Below are 23,648 nucleotides of genomic sequence, written 5' to 3'. Positions count from 1 at the left end.
AAATGGGGGAGAGAACATTTAGTTCTTCTATCCTACACCTTAGTATCATCTTCCCTTTCTGCCTTTGGTCCCTGTTAAGGGCACTTACTAGCCAAAATTTTTTGATCTTAAACACTTCCCTTTCTCTCCTTCTCTGCCTTCCCTCTCCTACAAATTTCCTCTCCCACCTGTCCACAGATTATAGCTACTGGAGTCAAAGAAATCTAAGAACCTTTAGGCACATTTCCTTGAGGAATGACCAGATTTTAAGACTTTAATTTTTAATCTCCTTTCTCATTTCCTTGTTACAAAGGATCAGCAACAAAACAATAAAATACTACAGGTGACATCACTACAAGAAGAGTTCACAGCCAGGGTAAAAACATCGTTTTTTCCTTCTAATGATTCCTTTGTGCCTAATGAACCCGTAACTCATCCGACATGCAGTAAAACACTCTGACGTGCCACATACCAGAACCTTCTTGTAATAAGGTAGTAAAAATGTGGGGCGGGAGGGCAAAGTTTCAGACTTTTACCTCTTGACTTTGACCTTAGTTTCACTTTTTTAATCTCACTAGATTACTTGCTAAAAACAAACAGCACTTAATTTCTCACCTGGTAATCTCCTGCTGCAGCTGCGACACTGAAGGCACGTAAAACACCACTCCAAAATAGACGGTGGGCTCCAGTGCATATTTGTCCAGCTGCTTCTTCAGAGGTTTTTCCAAATCTACCCACCGGCGCTGATTTTGCTTATTGTGGTACCAGAGGCTGAAGTAAGTGACCTGGAAAGACAGAAGGTCACTGAAGATGACAATAATTTACAAAAAGATTTCAATGACTTCCATTGCCCTAATCCATGACCGGGAACCCAGTGACAGCAGTCTTCTATTGCCTCTCTTCTCAGAAAGGAACGACAGCAAGAACTGAAAGGAAAAAAAGATGCAAGATCTATCTTTACCTAGATACTCACATACAGGAAATAGAGGCAAAAAGTCAATTATACTTATTTCATTTCTTCAACTCCGCACAAAAAAAAGCATTCCAAGGCCTGGACATCAAAATGCAGTAGATGCTACTGAATTTTACATACAGGTTTTAACAAAAACAAAAAAATACTGAAAAAATATCATGTTTAGCTTTTTAGTTATTAATACTAAAACATTAAATTAATCATAATCAATATTTTAAAATAAGCATAACTGGGGTCCTACCCAGTTGAATTCTGAATAAATACTGTGAAATCAACTTTTTACTATAGACAGGGGTCTCGCTCTGTTGGCCAAGCTGGAGTGCAGTGGTGCTATCATAGCTCACTGCAACCCTGAACTCCTGGCCTCAAGCAATCCTCCCACCTCAGTCTCCTGAGTAGCTGGGACTACAAGCACACACCATACCTGGCTATTATTTTTTTTACTTTATTTTTTATAGAGACAGAGTCCGGCTATTTTGCCCAGGCTGGTCTAAACTCCTGGCCTCAAGCGATCCTCCTGCCTCAGCCTCCCAAAGTGCTAGGATAGAATTGGAAACAGGTGCTCAAACACAAATACATGTAAATGCATGTTCATAGGACTATTTGCAATAGCTAAAAGGTGAAAACAACCCAAATGTCCATTGATAGATGAATGGATAAACAAATTTGTGCTTTATACATGCAATGGAATATTTAGCCCTAAAAAGGAATAAAGTACTAACACATGCTACAATGTGGATGAACCTCAAAAACATGATGCTAAGAAAAAGCCAGATACAAAAGGTCACATATCACATAATTCCATTTACATGAAATATCCAGGATAGATAAATCCATAGAGACAGAAAGAAAGCAAACTTGTAGTTGCTAGGGGCAGGGAGGAATGGAGAGTGACTGCTCAATGGGTACAGAGTTTCCTTTGGGGGTGAAAATGTTCTGGAACTAGACAGAGGTGGTATTGTGACTGTACTAAATGTCACTGAATTGTTTACTTTAAAGTGGTTAATTTTATGTCGTGAATTTCAACTCAATAAGAAAATTTTGTTAAAGATCAGAAATATTCATAATTAAAATCAAGTACAGAATTTTAAAACTTTATTTTCAAATATTTAAATACATCAAATTCAGGTCATTAAGAAAATCTAAGGAAAAAAAAATAAGCCAGAAATAGATGAGCAGAGTCTTGAGTTAATAACATTATCTATTTTCTAATATCTATACTTAGAGTCAAGATTTTGTATAGTTTGACAATTATCTGGCAATCTCAACTATCTGAACATAATTGAAGAACAGGGAATAGGGAAAAATGTGTTTGAGCAATGAAAAGTACATGTTAATGTCAAAGTTATAAAGGATATGCCCTCAATGAAGAAATTTCTCCTATCTCTTTTATGGAAATTTTTTCCTTATTTTATACATACTTTTAATGAGTTCAGTAACTTGGTTCAGTCCAAAGCAGATTAAAAGATGACAAATTAAAGGAAAAAGGATTGTTAAATAACAGCAAGTTGGCAGCAGAAGGAAATTATGGGTAATACTCTTTTGGCAAGGGAGAATACATACATACAAACAAAAACCCTTTAAGAAGAAGTTATAAAGAATTACAAATGCACAGTAGTCTGCAGTTATTTATTGAAGGAACATTTGTTCTAAATATTAGTCATGTATTTAACAATAATCACAGTTCCTACTCCTTTGTTTAAGACAAGTGGAAAAGTATATAAATCTTTCCAAAGATTAGCACTCAAAATAGTTGTTTGGACAAAGGAGTAAGCCTTGCTTATTAGGCAAAATTAGTTACAAAGCACGCTTCATTTCCCAAAGATAATTAGAAAATAACTTATTTTATATACAGCTTTACCATACATTAGCCAATTTAATTGTCGTTTCATTACTTCACTTGTAAGTTCAAGTATATTTTCCAAAGCCAAATATAAAAAGATATCTCTATTTTTGCTGTTTTGGTACCTGCTGTTTTGTTTTTTTGAAAGGTTTGACTAGTAGCTTGGAAGCTAATTATTAACACCACCGTGCACTGCATAACGACATTTTGGTCAATGATGGACTGCATATATGACAGTGGTCCCATAAGATTATAATGGAACTGAAAAATTCCTATGGCCAAGTGATGGTGCAGCCATCATAAATTGTAGAGCAACACACACTTGCACACATTTGTGGTGACACTGGTGCAAACAAACCTACTGCACGGCCAGTGATATAAAAGCATAGCATACACAATTATGCACAGTACCCAATACTTGATAATGATAAGTGACTATGTTACTGCTTTACGTATTTATTATAACATACTTTTTATCATTATCTTACAGTGGGCTCTTTCTACTTATAAAAGAAAACGTGAACTGTAAGACAGCCTCGGGGAGGTCCTTCAGGGGGTATCCAGAAGAAGGCATTGTTATCTTAGGAGATGACAGTTCCACGCATGTTATTGCCCCTGAAGACTTGCCAGTGGGGAAAGATGTGAAGGGGGAAGGCAGTGATATTGATGATCCCGACCTGGTGTAGGCTTAGGCTAATGCGTGTGTATGTGTCTGAGCTTTCAACAAAAAAGTTTAAAAAGTAAAAAAAAAAAAAAAAATTAAATAGAAAAAATCTTACAGAATAAGGATGTAAAGAAAGAAAAAAATTTTTTACAGCTCTGCACTTTTTGTGTCTTAAGCTAAGTGTTATTGCAAAAGAGTCAAAAAGTTAAGAATATTAAAAAGTTTATAAAGTAAAAAAGTTACTGTAAGCTAAGATTAATTTATTAAAGGAAGAAAAATTTTATGTAAATTTAGTATAGTCCAAGTGTACAGTGTGTATAAGTCTACAGTACTGTACAGTACTGTCCTGGGCCTTCACATTCACTCACCACTCACCCAGAGCAACTTCTAGTCTGTAAGCTCTATTCATAACTGCCCTATACAGGTATATCTTTTTTTTTTAATCTTTTATACCACATTTTTACTGTACCTTTTCTGTGTTTAGATAAGTTTAGATACACAGATACTTACCATTGTGTTACAATTGCGTACAGTATTCAATACAGTAACATGCTGTACAGGTTTGTAGTCTAGGAGCAAAAGGCTATCTCATTTAGCCTAGGTGTGTGGTAGGCTATTCCATCCAGGTTTGTGTGAGTACACCGTATGACCTTTGCCTAAGATGAAATTACCTAACAATGAATTTCTCGGAACATTCCTCCATCCTTAAGAGACACATGACTGTATTTCCTCCAGGGAGCTATGTCTGTAATTCCAATAGCCACCACTAGTGTGTATAGACGAAACTGTGCTAGATTTGAGGTCCAGAGGCTTGGCCTTTGAGTCCAGGCTCCACCACGCACCATCTCTTCAGCAAGTCACTTCCTCACTGAGGCTCAGTTTCTTAACAGGGAGAATAACATGTACCCTCCCTTCCTTAAAAAATTGCGGTAAAGAATACTTTACAAGTGAAAATTTTGCTGATAAAGCTAAAAAGCACTCTTCTTATATTTATTATGAGTACGTAAATTTAGCAAATAGGATCTCTTCAGGTATGACTGAAAATAGAACAAAACTTGAGTCAAGCATGCTCCTTCCTTAAATATACAACTATCTAACTATTACAACAGTCAAACTAATTTCTTCCTTTATTTAAAGTCAAAATAGGCTGGGCGAAGTGGCTCATGCCTGTAAATCCTAGCACTCTAGGAGGTCAAGGTGGGAGGATCACTTGAGGTCGGGAGTTCAAGACCAGCCTGAGCAAGAGGGAGACCCCATCTCCACTAAAAATAGAAAAAATTAGCCATGCATGGTGGTGCATGCCTGTAGTCCTCAGGAGGCTGAGGCAGGAGGATTGCTTGAGCCCAGGAGTTTGAGGTTGCTGTGAGCTAGGCTGACACCATGGCACTCTAGACCAGGTGACAGAGCGAGACTCTGTCTCAAAAAAAAATAATAATAAAATAAAGTCAGGATATACTAGGACACTTTATTTTTAAAAGAAATACCAAAACTTTGGTACAGAAAGGCCCTGTGTGCCCTAAATTTCAACTAGTACCAGTCATTACTTGGTCTAGGTTATTTTCCCAGAATCACATGGTCTCTCTTCCTCAAGTCCAAATCTTCTGGGTTATGCCTGTTCTGGTTCTGTTTATGGGTTGGTTTAATTGTAATAAAAGTTTCCCAACAGACCAGCCTTTAATTACTGGCTTTGGGTTCATGTCTCCTACCACCCCTTGTTATCCAACTACCCAGTACTTTTCCCAGTAAGAAATTTTACCTCCATGTGGCTCCTTTTTCCCCAGTTCTGTCTACTTTTACTGGTGACCAAAGTAAGCTGATTTGACCTGTGGGAAACTCATTCCAACAGAAGCCTCTAAATCACTAAATAATTCAGCATCCCCTAGATCAATTCTCAATTATCACTGAATAGATTTTTATGAAACTTTGTCAGATATTTTTACATTCTCTCCTTTTCTTTCCTATTTTGTTCTGAACTTACCAGAATAGTTTTCATAAAATCATTCAATGATTTCTTCACAGCTGTTTAAAATTCTTCATAGCTACTCCCCAAAACTGTACAAATAACTATGCCTGCTATGTAAATTAAAGTAAAAACAAAAATTAAATGGAACTTGGCTTCTTTTCAGACACAGTATGGTTGACTTACTTTAAATGAACTGACGTTGACTCTGTGAACAAAGCGATTTGATTATCAAGCTTTCGGTTCAGAGGAAAAGACAGTTTATAAATTTGAGCTCGGGGAAAAAGGTGAAGCACCCCAAAGCACAGTCCGCTAAGGCAATATCAGCTATTACAAGCAGGTCCAAATTCTGTCAAAATGTAAATCCTTTCCTAATCCCTAGATCTTTTCTCATGTAATTATTTTAAGAGCCTTCTTGGTTGTACTGTTTTCAAAGCAGAGCAGAGGGACACAAATTATCTAAAGGGTTTTTTAAGCCACTGATGTGCTAGGGTTGGTAAAAGTTAATGCCATTTAAAACTGCAAATATTTAATATTTCATCTTGATGCCTTTCTTAGACTAGGCAGAAGTCAGAAGACTTTTCATCAGGAAAGAGATGAGAGGAGCTAGCACTAGATACAGTCTATCATGGGAAGAGATCATCTAACACGGGTAGTTAACAGTATCAACCTAATTAATGCAAACCTGGAGCTTAGCTCTACACAGAGTCTGCCATAAATAATGAAGTATCTTACTTCTTCCTTGTGAGAGAGCAGTGGTCACACTGCTTTGAAGCAGGGAGAATTTTTCCTTTTCTGCTTAATTTTAATCCATTTTCTTCTATCCTTAATCAAATATTATTGATTTTACAGCCAGATAATATACAATATGATTACACTGTATTACATCTAAATGAAGACTCAAAATAATCAGTACTCACTGCAGTAACACACTAAAATTAGAATGATACAGAGAAGATTAACATGGCCCCTAAGCAACAATAACACACGAATTCATGAAGTGTTCCATATTTTAAAAAATAAAACTACATCTTAGTCTTCTAAATTATTCTGAAATTTTAATAAAACAAAGTCCAAGTAACTGAACCCCTCAAGTGGCCAGATTTTTGTGGTTGTAGTATTTTTCAGGAAAAGAGTCAAATTATAAGCCAATTTCAGGAATTGAAAGAAGGTCCAAGGCATGAATTAGAATCTACATAGATGAACTGCTCATAGCTTTTCTATTTACCACCCTGGACAATCAGATGCTATAAAGAATATGATGACTCAAATGCAATAAGATCATTCCTTAAAATTCCTGCCCTCAACATAGCTTACATTCCAGTAGGGTAAAAAAGACAAATAAGCAAAATATATGGTATGCCAGATACTCATAAGTGCTATGGAGAAAGATATTCAATTATAAGATTAAAACAATATCAACACATTTTTAAAGAGTAAACTAGGCTTAAATGGGAAATTTTAGTAAAGTCACGCATCACTTAATGACAGGTGAAACATTCCCAGAAATACGTCATTAGGCAATTTCTAATGACATTGCTTGAACGTCACAGAGTGTACTTACACAAACCTAGATGGTATAGCCTGCTACACACCTAGGCAATATAGTATAGCCTATTACTTCTAGACTGCAAACCTGTACAACATGTTACTGTACAGAATACTGTAGGCAACTATAACACAATGGTAAGTATCTGTGTATCTAAACATATCCAAACATAGAAGATGTACAGTAAAAATACAGTATTATAATCTTACAGACACCGGGTGCAGCAGCAGGTACCTGTAGTCCAGTTACTCAGGAGGATCCTAAGGCAGAAGAATCACTTGAGCCCAGGAATTCAAGACCAGCCTGGGCAACATAGCAAAACCCTGTCTCTAAGTAATTAATCAATTAATAATCTTATGGGACCACCATCATATATGCAGTTTGTCACTGACCAAAATATCACTGAGTGGCACTTGACTATATATACATTTTACTACCACGAATGATAGAGATAACTAAGATGTTCTTGTACAAAGTTTCAACACAAGCAAAGGCTAATGTGCTCTATGTAAGACCATATAAAAGGTTATTTCGTTTAGGACCCACATAACAGAACAAACCAGATCCTCTCATTCTTCAATCACAGCTAACTAGCAGTGATTACGCTCATCAGTAAAGGCAGCAAGCACATCAATGGATTCACTAGTTACACCATTTCTTCTGGCTTGGAAGTAGAGCCTGACTCTAGAAACCTCCAAATCCATTCAACAGTAGTGCAACAGATATTGCTTTGGAAAATCTCTCAGCAGGGAACTCTCTTGGTATGTATTTCATCAGCCTGATACTTCCAACTCTGCCAAGGAACAAGTTAACCGAAGGCTTGCCATCAGACAGCTCTGCCTTAAATACCTCAGGGTTCCCCAACAATGTCTTGCTGGCCTAATGATGACTCATGTTTCTTCTCACGCTTATCTTTCTTTGTCTGATATGACTTCAAAAACATATTTTAAGCAAAACGATGAATTGTAAAACAAAATAAATGATAACAAATATCTTAAGCATACTTGCAATAATCTCCATGAGATTTGGGAGGCCACACTGTGCCCAGGGGTCATTAAGGGCATGAGCTCCACAGCAGGCCACCTGCCACTTGCCCAAGTTTATATCCTAGAAAGAAAGATGCTGATCAAGGAGCCAGAAGAACTACTCTACTGTGGTTTCTGCCATGTGGCCATGAGCAAGTCACTTAATATCTCTGTGTCTCAGTTTACACATCTGTAAAATGGAGATGAATATAATAGTGCCTCACTCATAGGATTGTTGAGGATTAAAATAAGCAAAAAAGTGTTACAGCTCTTTTAGAATTTGTCTGGCAGGTTTTCCAGGCCTTACTGGAAACCACCCCACCCCCCCAAAAAAATAAATAAAATAAAATAAGCAAAAACATTTAAAGCACTTACAAAAGTGTCTCATGCAATAAGTGTTCAAGTAATATGAGCTCTTATGGTTTTCAGGTCTCCTTAAATAGTATAAAATTTCATATTGTATTGTATCTCTTTAGTAGAAGAAATTCTACACTTAAATATTTCCTTCACTAACAGGGTTGACTTTGGTAACTTCTTTTCTTTCTCTTTCTTTCCTTTTAAAATAAATAGAAAATATCAACATTTGAAGTGCTTTCCTTTTAGGAAAATGTCAATGGCTCAATGGGAAAGTAATGTGTTGTTGAGGAAAAAGCATTAAACCAGGAGCTAGAAGACCTGAATTCTAGTTAGGGACTGTCACTGACTAGCTGCCCTACCTAAGCACTGGTTGTACAGGGGTGTACAGTGAAGTCTGCGTTCTAGTGGGGGGTGACAGACATTATAAAAATAACGTACAATTTTAAACATATTCTTCATTATTAACTTATGTTTCACAGCAAGGAGTGGTGGCTCATGCCTATAATTCCAACACTTTGGGAGGCTGAGATGGGAGGGTCACTTGAGGCTAGGAATTTGAGACCAGCCTGGAAAGCATAGCAAGACTCCATCTCTAAAAAAAAAAAAATTTAAAAATTAGTCAAGAGTGATGGCATGTGCCTGTAGCCCCAGCTACTCAGGAGGCTGAGGCAGGAGGATCACTTGAGCCCAGGAGTCTGAGGTTGCAGTGAGCTATGACAACACCACTGTGCCCCACCGTGAGAGACAGAGCAAGATCCTATCTCATGAAAAAAAAAAAAAAATTGTCCTGTGGACACTGCCAGTCTTTGGTCTACTCCATCACCAAAATGGTGGGAGAAAATAGGAAGTTAATTACACTTAGGGTTAAATTAAACATATGTAAAGCATATGTGCTTATTGTATGGTCGGTACCCAGTAAATAACTATCATTCTTATCACATACAACCATATCACATATGAAAAAAACAAAACCCACAAAAGTCAAGTTGGTTTCCTTGAGTCACACTAGTGGTACGCAGGAATTTGAACCCAAGATTATCTGGCACTAAAACTCCACCTTATTGCCTCCAAACCCTCAACTTTGTCAACTGTAGTTGAATTGAATGCTACAAAGTTCAATCTGCCGAAAATACACTTGACTTTGAAATTAATTTGACAAGACAACAAAGTCTGAGCTGTCTAAATAACTGTTACATGACTGAGCCAAGACAAGTTGTTTTTAAATTCATAAAGAAAATGATCTTCTGTCATCTGGCATGAGATTATTTGTGTATTTTCTTAGCCTGTTCACTTAAAGCTTATTTAAAATAACAACTCCTCTGTCCTACTTATAAATCTAAACAGTACACATTTTAGCAATCTTATTTTGGTGATCCATAGAAAGTGATAGGAAAGTTATTTCTACTACATGCTGCCAATTCTCTTACAGAATTTGTGACATGCATAGTTTCTTCTAGGGAAACTAGCATCTTTTATTTTTCCTGTCCGTTGATCTCAGATTATAGGAAATTAGCATCTTAAGCAAAAATTTAAATCGCCTCCGGATATCCTGTCAGATCATTAAAAGATAAAGGAAATCTAAGTGGCATTTGTTTATGAACAAATTGCTTGGAGAACTGAATAGGAAAACATTTGCTAAACCAGCATACCATTAAGAAAAGATATGAGTCCTTGTTAATAGAAAAGAAATATCATGTTCAGATAGATTGTGTCTCTGACAAGAATGATATATAGAGGGCTCAACAATTGGACCAGGAATTTGATGAATGTATAAAGGAAATATGAGTCACCCATTCATTCACTGGAGATTTGTCACACACCTACTGCCTAAGTGGGCGATGAGGTACTAGTGAATGCCCTAACTTAGATGGTTTTTGCTGCCTGGTAGGGAAGACAGACATGGATCTATTATCAGTGGTACCATGAAAGAATTCCCACTCATAACCTCCCCTTTTTTCGCCCTGAGAGGGGACTTTTCTTTAATAGTAAGTTGTCCCATTGAGGAAATGAATACTCTGAATGACCCTTTCTGAGAAGGCCAAGACGAAGGCCAAGGGAAAAAGGGCTCTTGTGACAGAAAATGGGGTAAGGAAGGACTATATTCAGAGGCAAATTATTTTCTTAAAAACAGGAAGGTCTTGGCCAGACCAGTGGCTCACACCTGTAATCCTAGTATTTTGGGAGACTGAGGTAGGAGGATAGCTTGAGGCCAGGAGCTCAAGACCAGACGGAGCACCACAGGGAGACCCCCAATTCTACAAAAAAATACAAAAATTAGCTGGGCATGGTGGCACATGCCTGTAGTTCCAGCTACTGGGGTGACTGAAGCAGGAAGATCGCTTGAGCCCAGGAGTTTGAGGTTGCAATGAGCTACGATCCCAGCATTATACTCTCTAGCCAGGGCAAAAGAACAAGATGCTATCTTGAATGAATGAATGAATGAATAAATAAAATATGAAGGTCTTGAATTGTTCACAAATATTCCATCCTCCCTTTCTTACTCTGAAGAAAGACCAAGGGAAGAAAGATTCTGCTCTGTGGGGACAGGAGAAAACTGCCTCATCCCAGAGGGCTCCAGACCCACAGCCTGGGCCCATGGACAGATTGTGGGAGGCAGTGGCAACGAACTACCTGAAATTGTGTGCAAAATTCTGTGTTGTCATCAAGTTCTCAAAGGGGTCTGTGACCCCCCATAAATTTAAAGGTTAAAGTTCAAGCAGAAATCTGACAGATAAAAACTCAAATTCTGGCTCTTTTGCTTGTTAGCTGCGTGATCCTGAGCAAATCACCCAAACTTTTTATAACTTCAGTTTCCTCACTTTAAATGGAAAAGATAATTGTCTAACTCATTGTGAAGATTAAATGAGATAAGGCAAGTTAAGCTTCCAGCACAATAATGCTCATTCACCCAAATGGGGGACACCAGAAAGCCATCAAAGCTTCTAGACTTATTAAAAGGAATGGAATCTGAAGCCATACACCAAGGACAATGACGGAACTTAGAGCCCCCCAAACAACAGCAGTTCCCCCCTTTTATAACTCAACTCACAAGTCTCCTCATATAAGCAAATTCATGCTTCATTCCATATGGTCATGAGACAACACTACTGTGACAAATTGATGCTAAGTCAAGGAAATCACTGGGGTCTCAAGAGAAAAAATCCAATACTGGAAGAAAAACATTGATCTCAAATCATTTGCCTTTAAGTTCACTAGACACTAAGCCTAGGTTGACTACTACTCCACTCTTTAAATAAACAGGTTCCTAAATTCTGTAATAACTTACATGATTATGTATTATACACTTTAAAATGCATATCTCCAAGTTTATATGTATAATTCCCATACTTATCTTTAAATAAACAGGTTCCTAAATTCTGTAATAACTTACATGATTATGTATTACACACTTTAAAATGCATATCTCCAAGTTTATATGCATAATTCCCATACTTATTTATATGACTAATTCTAAATTATCTAGATTAAATGAGAAAAGTAACAGAAAACCTAAACATAAAGGAAAACCCCTGATGAATGGTTTTAGACTTCAGAAAACTTTCTTTATATAGATGAGAGGCTAATCTAACATTGTATTTGCTTCAGATGGTCCAATAGCTCTAACTGAAAATATTTACTGATTTTTATCTATACCTCAATCTTACCGGTTTTATAACATACATGTGAATAAATAACTACTCAGCGAAAATGGTAGAAAAGTTTGCAGGTATTATACTTTTACCTTACACATATTTTGGCTATTTTTAGAGTCCAGCTGAAAACAGCTAGTAGAGAGGAAAGGAGCAGGAAATTCTTGATGTCTACTCAGATAACAGTCAAGATAAGGTCAGTGGATATTTGGAATACCTAAGACACTAATTTAAAATAAGACGCTCTGATGGCCAAGAACACTTTCCAAAGTTGTGCTTGAGAGTAATGGTTTGCATTATGTTTAGTTCCTCTCTATTCCAACAAATTCCTTAGCCAAAAAATAACCCCATATGCCATAAGGCACTAAGAAGAATCTGCTCAAAATTCAGCAAGGAAGCTGACACTTCCTTACACAGCAGTCTTAACTCAGGGAGCCCCCAGAACTAGACCACATTCTAAGTATTTCAGAAGAAACCCCAAAGTGAAAAATAAACAAAAGTATAAAGATGGTGCTTTTTATACCTGTGTATGAAGCTTTGTAAATCTGCAACTCTCTTGAAGAAATAAAATCATAGGGCAAATAAAGGCTGACTTCCTCAACTGCTGTCCATGCTCAATCTAAATTCAAAACAAGAATCTTAATTTTTAAGCTAAGTAGACAATTATTTAGCAACTATCTACTGTAAGGTGCGAGGCACTATACCAGACACTGGTGATAAACCAGTGAACAAGAGTCCTACTTCGATGGAGCTTATATTCTAAAGAACAAAAACCTGACATGTTTGTAATGCACTGCAAACACAATTTAAAAAGCATTTCACAAAGATCTATGATAAACCAAAATAGAATAACCAAATACCCAAAGCCTATAATTAAGAAATAAGAGGCCATAGTAAGAACTTGTAAATTTGACGAGACTTTCCATCTTCTTCAACAAAATACTTCGGAGATAATTTTAGCAGTGTCTCAATATCTAACTCAACTTCAAAACTATAGTTATATACAGGCTATATATGGTAGGAATAATGAGGATCCTCCCCGGCACACAAATACCCCTCAGTACCAACTGAAAGAAAACTGCCCTCTAAGATTTAAGTTATAAAACTAACACAATGTTATCATAGCAAAGACACAAAAAAAGGATCTTGGAAAGAAGACTTCCATGGTTTCAATAGCCTGAGGATTAAAAAACTCTTTAAAAACTCCAACCAAATGTAAATTTAAACTGAATAAGGACTTTAAGATTGAGGAAAACAGAGTATACAAGAAGTAACAGTTTGCGATGAATCCAATTAATATCTATTATGGCATGATGAAAAATGTAATTATAATATTTAAATATTAAAAAATAGCCAGGCAGCTCACACCTGTAATCCCAGCACTTTGGGAGGCCGAGGCAGGAGATCTCTTCAGGCCAGGAGTTAGAGACCAGCCTGGACAACACACTAAGACCCCATCTCTACAAAAATTAAAAAATTAGCCAGTCATGGTGGCGAGCACCTGTAGTCCCAGCCACTTGAGAGGCTGAGATGGGAGGATGGCTTGAGCCCAGGAGTGCAAGGCTGTAGCGAGCTATGATTGTGCCACTGCATTCCAGCCTGGGAAACAGAGCAAGACCCTGTCTCTAAAAAAAAAAAGAGAGAGAAAGAGAAAAGAAAAAAAGTATATATCTAGTAATAATATTGAAAAAAACATATCCTAATGAAAAAAATATAAACCTTAATCCAAAATTTCATAAACCTTAGGGATTGGGGGGAAGAAAACAGGCTAATAGAGAGCCAAACAATTCCGAAGCTGTTTTCTCAGGGCAAGGGGCAGCGACATTGTACAAATTAGTTTTTTTCAGCTGACAAGGAATCAGAAGTTCAAATATGACTTTCCAAATTACAATGACATACAAACATTCTAAGTTGAGTAATGTGTGACAAGTATGATTGCCACTGCCCACCATAAGAACATTTTACAAACAAGCATGTATTCTTTCAGTAAATGGAAAATATTTACAAAAGAAAAGAGTTCACCTGAGGACAATTTGGTAGTAACAACAATGGTAATGAAGACTAACACTTACTGAGAATTTCCCAAATACCAGATCCTCTGCGAAATGTTTTACATTTAATATTGAATCCCTACAACTACCATCAAGTAGATACTATTAGCATCCCCAATTTACAGATGAAACACCAGTGGACTCAGAAAATTAATTTAATAATTACTTAAGTGGCAGCACTGGGATCCAAAGTCAGGTGTTTCTGACCACTGCAGATTGTCATAACTTTGTTAAACAGCCTTCTCTGGAGACAAACACAGGCAGTGCCCACTGAAGCACTGCCACGAGGAAAGGGTGTCCTTACTCAAAGGAACTTGTCTGGTCCTGCAGGTAGCACTATTCCCCTTATAAAAATATGTAACTTTTTTAAAACAACACCTCTTCTCTGAGTCCGTGCTCACTAATCAACTTCTGATTTGCTCTGGCTTCCACGTGACCTGCCTTCAGGGAGATCTTGGCCTGGCCAGGGGCACACATACTCGGGACCCTTGGCAGTTCCATATCAAATTATAAATTACTAAACCTGTGTCCTGGTTTTACAAGTCTTCCTCCCCATGACATTAGGTTTTTAAGCCTGATCACTGGACTCCAGACTGCACTGATGCCAACAAGGTGATACTACCCCATGAGAGTGACCATGTCCAGCTAATACCCTCTTGTCTCACCACCTCCTTTAAAGCTCTATAACATATTTTCAAAATTGGAGAGAAGCTTCTCTAATTCCCTTTAAATTCCACGAAGACTTTCGCAGCCTCTCTTGAAAAAATGTTTTGAAACTCAGAATGAATAATAGGCAGAGAATTTCAATAGCTTTGAGAAGCTATTGCTATAACAAACTGCAGGATTTTCCCAAAATGATTCATTTTCCCATTTTTAAAAGTCAGTTTCTGTAGTTCGAACAGTGAATTTAGAAAAAACTTAGAAAGCTAACTAAATTGGATATAAAGTATATGCACCGTTGTTTTTAATTTCTTTAGTATAAAATCTCAGGCATTTGTAAAAATATGCAGGCTAAAAAAAAGAAAAACCAAAACCATATACCCACATACCCAGCTTAATAAAATATTACTGACATAGTTGAAGTCCCTGGGTATGGATTTATAATGGTATTATTGTGTGTAGCCCTCATAATTGTCATTGTTGAAGTAAACAGTATTCAGTTAGGAAGAGTAAAGCTTTTTTCCCACCAATTTGGGCAGTAACAAAGCTGATCAGCCAAATCTATGACAATTCCAGGTTTGCTTGGTAGGAGAACAGTGAAAGAAACCAACATATCAAAATATTTCTTGGTATGAATCAGACGTGCTATATGTACACAAACTGGAAACAGGTGTTACCCCACTCAGATTATTTCTGAACAGTCATTTGGTAAGATTAGGCCTGATGCCTGGACCATCTGTTTACATGCTGCCAGAGCAGAGCTTCTGAGAAAAAGTTTGCTATACAAACTTTCTAACCATGACTGTTGTTAAATGTTGAAGATGGTGGAATAATCAATCTCTCCATGGGCAAAGTATTTTCTAGGGACTATGCCTGTTTCCTTTCAAAGCACTCTGCTTTCCTGTTAAAAAACCAGGCTCATACCCATAGCTATATAAAGTCACTTGTTTCCTGAGACTGATAACCTCCAACAAGGTATGGCAACTTCTCTGGACTTCTTGACTAACAGAAGGAAAGGAATGCCTGTGGGTGCAGTTCACCCTGTAGTTATTGAGCACATTCCACACCCGGTACCCAAGTACAAAAATAAATAAGCCACAGTTTCTCAAGAAGCTAAGTCTCTAGGGGTTGTAGGCAGACCTGGTATATGAGAAAGGTTATAGGAAAAAGAAATCAAATAGGAAAAATGAAAGATGGGTGAAGCAAGCAAAAAAAAAAAAAAAAAAGAATAAACTGGGTGTGGTGGCACGGGCCTGTAATCCCAGTAACCAGGAGGAGGCTGACAGCTGGAAGAATCACTTGAGCCCAGGAGTACAGCAGCCTGGGGAACATAGTGCTGCCCCATCTCTTTAAAGAAAAAAAAAAAAAAAAAGGAATCAATGCAAGTAAGCAGGACTGGTCACTAAGGCCAGATGTTCTGGTCTACTTTTTCTTTCTTGGGTTGTTCCATCTCAGTTTCTTTCCTAGGCTCTATCCTCCTCTATTCCACCCTGAGAGGTCTGCTATATCCTCTTTCTCACCTGCACAGCCTCATACCCTCTCCTGGCTTTGATTAACCTAAGCTGATGTTTCCCAAATCTCTTCCCGCTTGCTTGAACCCCTGACCAGCCTATCCATCTGTCTGTTCGACTTCTCCGTGTTTTATTTCCAAACTGAAATAATCACACATTTCTTCCTGCCGCCAATATATCTGAAATTCCTTTTAGGTTTCCTCTCTCAGCTAAAGCCCCCACCATCTTCTGAAAACCTGAGTATTAACCCAGACCTATGCCAACCCCCCAATACTTGGTAGGTATGTCCTGAATTTTCCAACCATTTCTCTCCATCCCCATCCAAATCCAGGTGGCCACCATCTAAACTTGAACTGCTCCTCCCTAATCCTTCCCCAGAGGACGTGCTCTTTGCAAAAAACAATCATTTCATACCCGTTTAATCCCTTCACTATCTTCCCCACTACCCTTCAGATGAGTCCAAACCCGTTAACAAAAACCCCTGCATTACATGGCTGAGTGTCTTAATCTTTCCCCCCTGCAATTCAGGCTTCCAACAGACTAGCTGCCTCCATGTCTTTGGCCTCATGCAGGTGCCTTTGTCAGAATACTCTTCTAGCCGTGACAGGATGCCCTTGCCCCCAGCTCAGACTAGGAAGCAATCCGTTAGCTATGCAGCCCTCTGGCCCATGGCACACCCTCTATTTCCCTTATCATAGTATGCATCATCCCTGTTGCCTTCTTGATCACAACATAAGGGCAAGATCCTAGTTTCTATGGGCTTGACACTTATAGGTCTTCAATATTGAATGACCAAATGATTGGATAGTCACCAGGGGCAAAGTTCATCTATTCTTAACTGTTTAAGTAGAACAGCTAGTATCCCTAACTTTCTTACCCCAAAACCTGGCAGCCAAAGGCAAGGAGGCTCCTAAGTTTTAGAGCTCTCTCTTCACAGGCCTTACATAGCATTTTAAATTTTAAGACATTAGACAACCTGCAGAATGGAAGAAAATATTTGCAAACTATGCACCAACAGGGGACTAATATCCAGAATTTATAAGAAAATCAAACAACTCAACAACAAAAAAAACCATTAAAAAGTGGGCAAAGGACAAGAACAGACATTTTTTAAAAGAGGACATACAAATGGCCAACAAACATATGAAAAAATGCTCAACATCATTAATCAGAGAAATGCAAATTAAAACCACAATAAGATATCATCTTACATCAGTCAGAATGGCCTTTTTTTTTTTTTTTTTTTCCTGAGACAGGGTCTTGCTCTGTCACCCAGGGTGGCATGCACTGGCAAGATCATAGCTCACTGCAGCCTCGAACTCCTGGCCTCAAAAAGTCCTCCTGCTTCGGCATTCCAAAGTGTTGGTATTACAGGCATGAGCCACCGTACTTAGCCAGACTGGCTATTATTAAAAAGCCAAACAAAAACAGATGTTAGCAAGGCTGCCCATTAAAAAGAATGCTCATACACTGTTGGTGGGGATATAAATTATAACTTCGATTGAAAACAGGATGGAGATTTCTCAAAGAACTAAAAATAGACCTACCACTCTATCCAGCAATCCCATTATTGGATATCTACCCAAAGGAAAAGAAATCATACCATAAAGGTACCTGTACTCATGTTTACCGCAGCACTATTCACAAGAGAAAAGATATGGAATCAACCTAAGTGGTCATCAACAGATGACTGGATAAAGAAAATGTGGTATATATATATATATATATATATACATACAATAGAATACTATTCAGCCACAAAAAATAATGAGATCATGTCTTTTGCAGCAACATGGATGGAACTGGAGGCCATTACCTTAAGCGAAACAACTCAAAAACAGAAAGCCAAATACCACATGTTCTCTTTATAAGTGGGAGCTAAATAATATATACACATGGACATAGAGTGTAAAATGATAGACATTGGAAACTGGGAAGATTAGATGATGAGAAGTTACTTAATGGGTACAATACACATAATCCAGGTGAAGAATATACTAAAAACCGACACTTCACCACTATGCAATATAGCCATGTAACAAAATTGCATTTACACCCGTTAAAATTATACAAATTTTTTTTTAAAAAGATATTATATGGATGTGTGAGGACTCCACAACTTCTTACCGACTAGATTAGAAGTTTCCCTGGGCAAACCTCTCTATGAGTACTCTAACAAACTAGTTATTAGAGATTATGGCTTCACACACACACATTAAATCGTGCAACCACTCTGAGAATTAGGCACCACTGCTATCCCCATGGAGATCTGGGACTCAGAGATATCAAATAATTTGCCCAAAGTTACACAACCAGTTGGTGAATTCAAACTCAGGCAAGAAGTCTCTGGCCTAGCCTGTGGAAGACAGTCAATGAATTTTAAGTCAATGAACGCTGAAAGAATGAAGTCAGTAAACTGTACCAGAAATCAGGATGGCCCATTTAGGGTTATGTTGAAAACAGAAACTTGGATAACCCAAGGGGCATTCATATCTGATTCTGGATTACAGTTTGGGGAGAACATAAACATGCTCAAAACTCAGGCACTGTCAATTCACTTCCGGGGCACTCCCGAAGGAAGACTTCCTGCTCTGAACTATTCCCGCCTCAGGGGGCGGGGACTTGCACCACAGTGGATGGTCTGGTGGGCTAGAACACAGCCACACGCCTTAAAGCGGACCGGAAGTAAGGAATGAAGCCAGGCCCGAGAAGCCCGCAGTCTTTTTAGCGGCTTACCTCCCGCAGCTCCAGTCTTTGGGCCACGGCCTCGAGGCTCTCCTGGCCAGTGCTCTCCACAGACAGCGTGAACTCCACAAACTCGTTATTGAGCAGCTGGATCCGGGCCACCAGGCAGCTCTTGCTGGACACGGTGTAGCGCCGGGTGCGTTTCAGTTTCAACCCAAATGGCAGTGGCATCTTCTCCCTTCAAGAATGGAGGCGTAAAGAGGGAAAAGTACCCCCACTAATCCAGCGGTGGTGACGCCGGGAGAAAGCGATCCTCTCCCAACGGGACGAACACTGTCCTGTCTCCGGCTGCTCACCCAGCAGCCGCTGCCGCCATTAAAAAGCAATTGAGTCTCCAAAGGCCGGGTGAAGGGAACATCCACGCCAGCGCTGAGGAAAGAGGAACGCTGGTTACATGAGCGATGGTTAACTCTGGGCTTTGCTTTAAAAAAAAAAAAAACAATCAATCAATCTGTGCCCAGAGAATAAACTTGCCCTCTCCGCTGGAAAAAAGGCGGCACTAGCAGGACCTGGGAGGCAGGGTGGAAATTTATCATCAGACCTATTGTTGGGCCCTGGGTCAGACTCCACCCCTCACTTTAGTCTACAAATAGTGATAACAAACTGCACCTAATGTCAGATTAAATGAGATAGTGGCCAGCACTGCTGTAATCCCAAATTTCGTAGTTAGCATTAGTGGTCCTCTTCCTATTTTGGATAAAGTATTGTTTTTCATAGGTAACCCTTCCGGGCTCCCCAATACTCCAAATGTCAGAGTTCTTAAGTCCTTAAAGTGAGAAATGTGCAAGACAACTCCAATCTTAGGCAAATTAACCCTGAAGGCAAAAGGGAGGACTAATCCCCTCTAATTTATGGCAGCTGTGAGGTTCAAACAAGGTGAAGTGCTTAACAAGTATTTGTAGAACTTTTTCTGGTTTCTAAGTATTGACGTCATCAAACTGATTTACTTGGAAATATCATGAAAGACCCTGCAAATGCTCCTTGTCAAATTACCACTAGAACAATGGCAATTCTGAAAACCCTGGCCCCGGCTTTTCTCCAGGGTCGGGGCGCCCACACGGGCGGTAGACCTACACCCAGGCGGTCCAGTAGAGGAGGTGGACGAGGCCTTAAACTCCATCTGGAGTTAATGAGCGGACGCAATTCAGAAAACCCATGAAGCCACTCCGGCCTGTGGAGACCTCAGGCTCGGTCTCCCGCCGCGTCCTCCCCCCAAGCCGTTGCCAGGCCAACAGATAGGTTGGCAGGCCCCGGAACCCTCCGCCCGCGGCCCCGTTTCTAGACGGAAGCGCTCGGGTAGGACCCGCCCCGCAGCTCACGAAGGGAACCTTCAAAGGGGCCAGCTGGAGCCCTACAGGCCGTGTGGATTGGGCGGGCTTTGTGTGATGCCCGACTTGGAGCCATAGGACCCCAAAATAAGCTACTTACAACGATTTTAGCTACACCTGTTGACGGTAACTTCTGAGCTGTGGCAAACTGGAAGCGAGCGGCAGCTGGGGATTTTTATGTCAGCTGGATTTATTTTTCCACTAATCGAGTCGACAAACTCTCGGCTATTTCCAGAGCCCTGGGACAGTTCCCACCTTCTCTCTTCCTCGCGCAGGGGATGCCCTCAAGGATGAAGCGCTTAGCCAGGCCCGGTCGTAGCTCCTACTATGAACTTGTACTGGAGACCGCGCGGAGGGACTGGGTCTGCTCCCAGCCCTCTTATCTGGCAGGCGGAACCCAGGCCTCCGGAGAAGCGGCTTTCTCAGCTTCCCGCTAGAACGGGCTGAGCTGGGAATCGACAGCTGCTCCGTCCGCTCTCCTGACTGCGTCTCAGCCGCCAAAGGTGATGGGCACCCAAGGCTAGGGAATGGCAGAGCTAGAGAATAGGGTTTAGCTATTACCCTAGGCTTTGCCAAACTTAACATTTTGAAATTCCATTCCACAAATGTGTATTGCATCTCTGGGTACAGGGCAGCGTAATGAGCATCGTGAGAAATCTAAGACGAATCCTAAGCCGTCGCTGTCCTTAAGGAGATTACAAGCATGCTATAATTACATACAGAGCTGTATCTCTAATAGGGACCCAACCCACAGTTTTCCCTGGCTGGTTTTTTGTTTGTTTGGGTTTTGATTGGGGGTTTTTTATTTGTTTTTGAGCTCCGGTTATCCCCAGATAGCCAAGAAAAATTTGAAAAGTTAAAAACAAGGGATAGAAGGCCAGAGGATAAAACAAAACGAGAACTACTTAAAGCATTGTGCTAATTAACAGCATTTACTAAGTGCCTTCTGTAGGTAAAAGCACCATACTATAGAGGGGAATAGAAAATAAGTATAAAAAGATAGGGTCTCCAGCTGCAATATTGAGCTCTACATTTTGATGCTCTTTGCTGTTTTGGGAGCATAAACTAAATAGCTGAAGCAAAATGAAAAAAATCAAGAAATGAGAACCTTAGTAAGCTTTTAACTAGAAAACTGCCTGATAAACCAACAGTGTGTAAATTTTAAAAGATTATATAATACATATCATGTATACTAAATACCCTTTCATGAGATGAGGTGATGGATTTCAATTTTATATACAAATTATGGTAACTGGAAACAGGATAGGTTAAGTAGCATAGATGAAGAAACAAGATATTACATAGATGCAAAGGAGAATAAATATTTGCATTAGGGACTGTTCAAATATGGTAGTCTTTTCACTACGCGGAACTATGCCTTGAAGGTAATAGATACTACACTATATAACTTAATTATTAACTTAAGCTCTGATTAAGCAAACTCAAAGTAAAACTTTCAGTTGTCCCTGAGACTTGAAATGTATTACAGCATCAGGGATAAGGAAAAGTCAACATTTTCTCTTTTATTTTGGTAGATGTTATAACATAATTGAAAAAGTTGATGTGCATCGGGTGCATTTTTCCCCCAAGATCTATCTATAACAATGGCTTGCTTTTGCTTATTTATGTAAAACCCACTGTGTTAAAATAATCTGCTTAACCATTTACAAAATAATCAATGATTTACACATCTTAATTTTCAGTGATGTACAGTATTTGCTGCCAAATGATGTCATAAAATTATGAATGTTTGAATACAATATTAAAACCAAGAGGAATAAAAATTTGATGCTTTTGGGGGGTCTGTTTCAGGTGTAAACCAATATGCAATGAAAGGTAGTTGGATCTGGAATTATAATTTAACTACTAAACACAATTTGTAAATAGCTTTTAAAGGAAAAAATCTAGGAGATAATGTCTCTACAATACTTTTGTTATGTAGTAAGAAAATGAATACATCATCAGTAGAAGTTTACAAAACGCAGTCTGAGTTACTTGTTAATTCGTTTTGTTTCCTCTCCACCTCCCTTTCCAAAAGTTTCTCAAATACACTTGAACTCTCAATCTTGTTTCCCCCCTCGCTGCTAAGGTCCTCACCACATGTAATTTTGCCAGTGTTGCTTTAAAATTATCACTAAAAGGAGAGAGCATATGACATTTTTGGAGTAGTAGCTGTATCTGTAGCATTAAATCAAATCTGTGTTTCCCAGGGACAAAACTTGTGCGTAGATACTCGAGAATAAAATGTCCTAGAAACAAAACACAACTACTTTCAGAGTAAAATTACTGTCGTTATCACAAACTTAAAAAAAACCTGTCAGCAACTATTAGGCATACAGCGGTTGTCACTTGGAGCACAAGAATGTTTTGAATGTGTTTGCGAGCATACGCTATTATTATAAGGCTTTCTCAGCAAAAAAGAAAATAGGACGAGCATGCCAAGAGCGGCCAATCTAATCAGGATTTGCAGACATCACAAGTCGGAATTTGCAGATCCAAGAATTCTTTTTTCCAGAGTAAACACTCTTTACTCCAAAAACAAAACAAGGCGTTACCAAACAGTCCTTCCCCTACGCCCGTTCTCGCCAAAGTTATCCGGCAAATTTCACATTTACATATTCTGAGAGGCACAAATATGCCTAAGTCTTTTCAACCCTGACCCAGAATTAAGCCGCAACAATCGGCTGAGGAGTTCAGAATTGAAGTTCGAGACCCCTTTTAGAAATTGCTCAAGTAGATCGCAGCGAACCTGGAAAAGGAAGACCTTTCTCTTTGTTACGCTCCTGGGTCCGGTAGGCGCGACCCATTCTCTGGGACTCCAGGGCTGGCCGGCGCGCTCCGGGGTCCCGGCGTGCGGACACACCCCACCGCTCGGCCCGGGCGCCCGCCCCGCTCCCGCCGGCCGGGGCCCCGCGCCCTCACCTGCTCCCGCTCCCGCATCCTCGGGGCCGCGCGCCCCGTTCAGCGGCCCGCCTCCCGGGGCCCCGCCGCGCGGCCGCCGCAACCGCGCCCGCACGCCAGTCCGCGCCGCCGCGCGCTCATGGGGCCCGCATGCCTCACTTCCTGTCTCCCAAAACCCGGCCCGCGGACCATTCCCCCGGGCAGAGTCCGGCGGCAACGAGGGGAGAGGCCTGGAGGCGGGACCGGCCGGCGAGGAGCGCCGCACAAAGAAGCCCGCGGGGGCAGGAGGAGGCAGGAAGGCGGACGGACGGACGGACGCGGGACGCGCGGCCGGAGCAGCGGAGCGGCCGGGGCCGGGCGTCCCTCCCCCTGGGCCGGCCGGACGGATCCGGGGAGGCGGCGGTGGCCGTGACCTCAGAGAGTTGGAATGCGGGCGGCCGGGCGCGGGGGAG

The 23,648-nt window shown here is 39.9% G+C and overlaps 1 protein-coding gene and 2 non-coding genes across 3 annotated transcripts in view; 2 read left to right on the top strand and 1 right to left on the bottom strand.

Moving 5' to 3' along the window:
* The window catches only part of PTPN21 (protein tyrosine phosphatase non-receptor type 21), a 62,367-nt gene extending 39,070 nt beyond the window's left edge, over positions 1-23,297 (bottom strand). Inside the window, exons 1-3 of the mRNA XM_045562317.1 lie at positions 23,218-23,297; positions 18,959-19,336; positions 595-764 (exon numbers count right to left, since the gene is read on the bottom strand). Coding sequence (XP_045418273.1) covers positions 595-764; positions 18,959-19,138 — 350 coding nt within the window. The 5' untranslated portion in view covers positions 19,139-19,336; positions 23,218-23,297. The remainder of the gene's footprint in view (positions 1-594; positions 765-18,958; positions 19,337-23,217) is intronic.
* LOC123631199 lies at positions 6,333-6,434 on the top strand. The gene has a single exon (XR_006733064.1). It is a non-coding gene; the product is annotated as a U6 spliceosomal RNA (small nuclear RNA).
* Positions 8,251-8,314, top strand: LOC123631256. The gene has a single exon (XR_006733100.1). It is a non-coding gene; the product is annotated as a U7 small nuclear RNA (small nuclear RNA).
* Positions 23,298-23,648: the final 351 nt, after the last annotated feature.

The sequence above is a fragment of the Lemur catta genome, chromosome 1 (assembly GCF_020740605.2).
Source record: "Lemur catta isolate mLemCat1 chromosome 1, mLemCat1.pri, whole genome shotgun sequence".
Lineage (NCBI taxonomy): Eukaryota > Metazoa > Chordata > Mammalia > Primates > Lemuridae > Lemur > Lemur catta.
Note: the sequence above shows the minus strand (reverse complement) of the source record. Positions and strands in the feature narration are given on the sequence as shown.